The 4,764-nt window shown below is 34.6% G+C and overlaps 1 protein-coding gene across 1 annotated transcript; it reads right to left on the minus strand.

Moving 5' to 3' along the window:
- Positions 1-1,186: 1,186 nt before the first annotated feature.
- LOC114408570 (thaumatin-like protein 1b) lies at positions 1,187-4,545 on the minus strand. The gene is made up of 3 exons (XM_028371659.1): positions 4,324-4,545; positions 3,528-4,233; positions 1,187-1,911 (listed from the first exon to the last, which is right to left on the minus strand). The coding sequence occupies exons 1-3, from the start codon at positions 4,379-4,381 to the stop codon at positions 1,686-1,688; spliced, it is 990 nt and encodes a 329-aa protein (XP_028227460.1). The 5' UTR covers positions 4,382-4,545; the 3' UTR covers positions 1,187-1,685.
- Positions 4,546-4,764: the final 219 nt, after the last annotated feature.

Genomic DNA, 4,764 nt, shown 5'->3' on the forward strand with positions numbered 1-4,764 from the left:
GATATAAATTATTTAACGCTTACTATATGTCCTAATTGTAAACCCAATCGGAGGCTTTCTTCGTTACCCTTGGATGGTGGGTGTAAATTATCAACAAGTAATAAAAAAATTCGTAATCACTATAACCTATAAAATGGAAATACAAAATCGAGGATAAGATGTAGAAGTAGCACCAACCACAAGGCACTAACTAAAAGGGTGATCCAAAAATCCGATGATAGAATAGCCTTTCAGATTAATAAACGCTTGGTTCTAGACGATTGCTAGATTACACCGCTTAATGCCAAATCAAACTGTGGATAGAAGCACACCACATTTTATTTATTTTATTTTGAAAAATATAAACGTCCACCCCATTTTGGGTGGATTGGGTGGAGGGAAGAGAGATGGAGAGCAAAAGAAAAAATACAGAAAAAAATTATAAATGTGATAAAAAAAATGTATATAGATAGAAAGAAAAATAGGATAAAAATGAGTTATGAGAAAGTGGAATGTAGGAGTATTAATTTTTTTAAGGATTTAAGTTATCACATTTGCAATCAGAGCAGTCCCATGAGAATATCTAATAAAGATAAAACTAGATTAATGTAGATAATATCTATTATTTAATATATTTTTTTAAAAAAATAAAAATTATTTGAACCTAAAAATTACTTAAAAGCTTGTTATCATAAAAAAAATAAGTACATAATTTTATGAAATTTATAATGAATTTAATATAATATATTATTTAATTAAGTAGATTCGTTACTTTTTTTCTGAATATATAATTTCAAGTCTGACAGCTTTAGTTAATTAAACCTTATTTAATAAATAAAATTAAGTTAAAATAACCTTAAAGCAAATCAAGTCAAAAGCCTGCGGCAAAGAGTGGGACTAAAAAATTATTGTAAATTTGCAATTGCTCATCAAAATGATGGCAAAAATCCTTGTAATTTACCACCACCCAGAAGCATTCCAGACACGGGACCTTATGTTATGTTGTCCTTCATATTATTTTTGTTTGTCCTCCTTTATCGTTTATATAAATGTCAAATTTTTCGATAGTGAAAGAGAGCGAAGAAGTGATGAAAACTGAAATGTAATGAGTGCAAGAGAAAAAAATGCAAAGTGATTAACAAAATTTTGTGTATATGTTGCGTTGAATGCATGAATATCCTCCCGAGATTTGTGTCTTCAAAATAACTTGAATAGTGTCATGCCAGTAGCATATTGAAAATAGAAGGCAGTAAAATGGTACTAGTACTTGTGGTCATTATGTTGTCTATTATTCCGAACCAATAAATGAATCCCATCGCCCATAACACAGAATTCTATACTATATAAACAAGAAAATTACAAGGAAAGAAATCATTTAATAGCCCTACCACCTTTCCTCCATATAGTATGTTGTTTAATTTGGGGGGATGTTCACTCTTCAGTCTTCACCAATGAGCCACAATAGCCATAGCTTTTAACATCGGATTCTGCTTTTTGAGGGGTCCAGGACAAAAACAAAACACTTGTGTTGTATTGTAAGGTGGTGGAGTTCCATCAATGAATGCATTTTAAAATGACGTGCATGCTTGTGAGTGAGTAGTGACTATGGTTGCAACTTGTGTGGGCCACGCGGACGTAGTAAATTAAACAAGTGGTGGATAGGGTCCCACCATTTTTTAGGCACAAAAACATGGACATGGGCCTAGTTAGTAGAGGTGGCACAAGAGCCAAACAGCGATGGTGATACTAACAAAGCCCGCAATGGTTTGAGATTCCGGCCCATGGGTACTACCTGCGGACCATAATTCACTTTCATCCATGCTACCTACATATACCATTGTGCCGTTGTTAAGTTGCGGCGACCCAGAAGCAGAAGCCGAAGCCGAGCCACTACTATCTGATTTAGGGTTTTGCCCTTGCCACGATTTCTGACTGCAGATCCACAAATGACGATAATAAGTGACAAATGCTAGGACAATACTTAAGGAAAAAGTATAAATATTTTTATTGTGACATAAAATATTACATTGTTCGTGATTATTTTTAGGTTTTCTTATGATTTTTATATTAAATATTTTTTTCGTTTACTCCTTAATCAATGTCCTAAATACAATCGTTAATAAGACGGAAATAAATATGTGATTGGACACGGTTTCCAACCAGAAGATAAAAAATAAAAAATAAAAATAAGAAACGAATTCCGGACGTATCAACATGTGATTCCAACATTACTAAGCCCTAGTAATAGTTTATTTAATTATGAATGAATGAACTAGATACTAGAGCTGCCTAATTTTGAGAGTTTTGCCCAAAGATGAGTGAACATCTCATGTGCAGTAAATAATAATATACCCTGCTAAATTCAACTTATTGAGATGCGATGGCAGAAAAAAACTATTATAATAGTTGTATTAGCCACTTCCCTTAGCCTTTCGTCAAAATATGGTCCCCTGCCAACATGTGGAATTCTGAAGTAGGATATGCAGTATAACACTATATGAGAGTCTTTTAATCATTTACTAAAGTTAAGAAATTTAATTAATTGAAGTAATATTATTAAATTTGTCATTGATATATTATTATTATTTTAAAATTATCCTTAAAGTTATATAAAGATTACAACAAACTTTTAAGAAATATCATAAAAAATATACGAGCCAAACAATTAAATTTGATAGATTGTGTGAAATATGGTTTTAGTTTAACAATCATTTTCTGCCACAAATTTTTAGAGTAAAATTTCATTTTCTTTTTATTTAGAGTTTCCTGCGTTAAATGAAGAATGTGCTATCGACCTTTCTATTCAATCTCAATTATTTGAGTTAGAATTAATTGGCTACCCGTTGGTTTTACTCTCACATTAAAAAAGAATCTAAGCAACACCTACTGTGTGAATGGACATGTTTTAAAACAAAAAAAAAAAAAAAGTACATACATAATGAAATAATTATACAAAACACCAAAGTCATATACATACAAAATGACGTAATGAATAAATATATATTTATATTAAAATTAAAATAAATTAACAATTTAGTTTATTGCAAGTTGCAACTTAGCTTTTAAATCCATTTGTGTGCATGAACTAATTTTTAATATATAAAATTGTATTGTTTTAATTTTAGTCTCTTGAAGAATAACCTAATAGTACCTTCTAAAAAAAAGAATAACTTAATACAAATTTATAAATTTTATGGGTATTTATATTCAGGACTAAAATCTAGACTAATTATGTATTTTTCTAAAAAGAGGTCATATAATTTATTCATTTTAATCTTACTTATTTATATTAATTATAATAGTTAATATTTATTTGTGACACTACTGTTAAGTAAAAATGGCTTCTCGTTTTAGTTACTGTTCTTGCCTTTACAAGTACACAAAAACGCCGTTATTTCGTCGTTATCGAAGTGAAAAGTTGTTGTAACGTAAAATGAAAAAACAAATCAGAGCAGAAAATGCGTGAATCCCAGTTCCCACAACGTTCATATTTCGCTGTAAAGACGAAACTACCCTTTTTTACCGTTAAAGTAAAAAGCAAAAAATACCTGGGGTTACTGCTAGGAGAAGGACAAAAAGTGATGGTGTAAGCCGCAGCAGAAGCGCACGTAAACGTGCTGGTCTTGTCATCGTACGCGTAGCTGTAGGCGCGTGGGCAAGCGTTCTTGAAAATCTGCGAGTAAGGCGAAGGCTTGCAAGTGGTGGGCGACCCATACGCGCCGCTGCAGCAATACTGCGGGGACCCGAACGCCTCGCACGCGCTCTTACACGCCACGCTCTGTTTCCCATCCACGCTCGTAACCCTAAGCTCCGAAGGACACGCGCCGTTCAGGTCCCCAACGCACCCAGTGCTCGTGCAGTTATCGCCGGAGCCACCCTGGGGAGCCACCAGCATCGGCACGTTGTAACCGTCCACGAGGCTCACGTCGAAGAAATCGAGGCCTCCGGCGCCGTCGAGAGTGAACTCGGCTAAGGTAGCAGGCGGCGTGGCGGCGTTTCCGGCGCATTCGAGCTTGCCGGAGCCGCAATCGCCGCTGAGGCAAGAGAATTTTCCGGCGGAGTCTTGCGTGCAGAGTGTGCGGCCCCAGAAACGGCCACCCCAAGAGGTTGGAGCGGTTACGGTTTTGGACTCTCCGGTTTGAAGAACGAAACCTGTTGTTGGAAGCGTGGCGATTCCTGCGTTTGAGAGAATGCCTGGCCACACTGTGTAGTCGCATTTGTTAACCAGTGTGAACGATGTTGTTGCTACTACACCTGCACCAAAATTAATTAATTACTATAGTTTCAATTTCGGTTTCTAGTTACTTGCGATTTTGATTATGTGTATGGTTAATAGTCAATTACCTGATACTAACAGATGAAGTGTTAGTAAAAATGGAAATGCTAGTGTTAACTGATCCATGTTAAGTGGGGATATTCTAAAAAATAAAGATGATCGAAATCTGGTGGGTTTGTTAAATGGAACTTGGGCAGGGATGATGGGTATTTATAGGGGAATAATTTTGCAAAGTGTTTAAAAGAAAAAAGATCTACAAAAATGTGATATATATCATTCCCTACAAAATACGAATGATTTTACCCGGCTTTTCTGTTCGGTGGGGTGGTAACTTGTAAGCCTGGCTGAAGGGAAAAACGAGTATCAAATCTTGTAACACTCTGGTTCCATTTATTTTATTTAGGCCGAACTACTGAGGATAGATTTGAGTAAGTTTTTTTTTATTAGAAGTATTTTTAAGAAAATAAAAAAATGAGTTTTTCTATTAATTAACCATTAATTAATTTGTA

This window comes from Glycine soja, chromosome 4, assembly GCF_004193775.1.
Source record: "Glycine soja cultivar W05 chromosome 4, ASM419377v2, whole genome shotgun sequence".
NCBI classification, from domain to species: Eukaryota; Viridiplantae; Streptophyta; class Magnoliopsida; order Fabales; family Fabaceae; genus Glycine; species Glycine soja.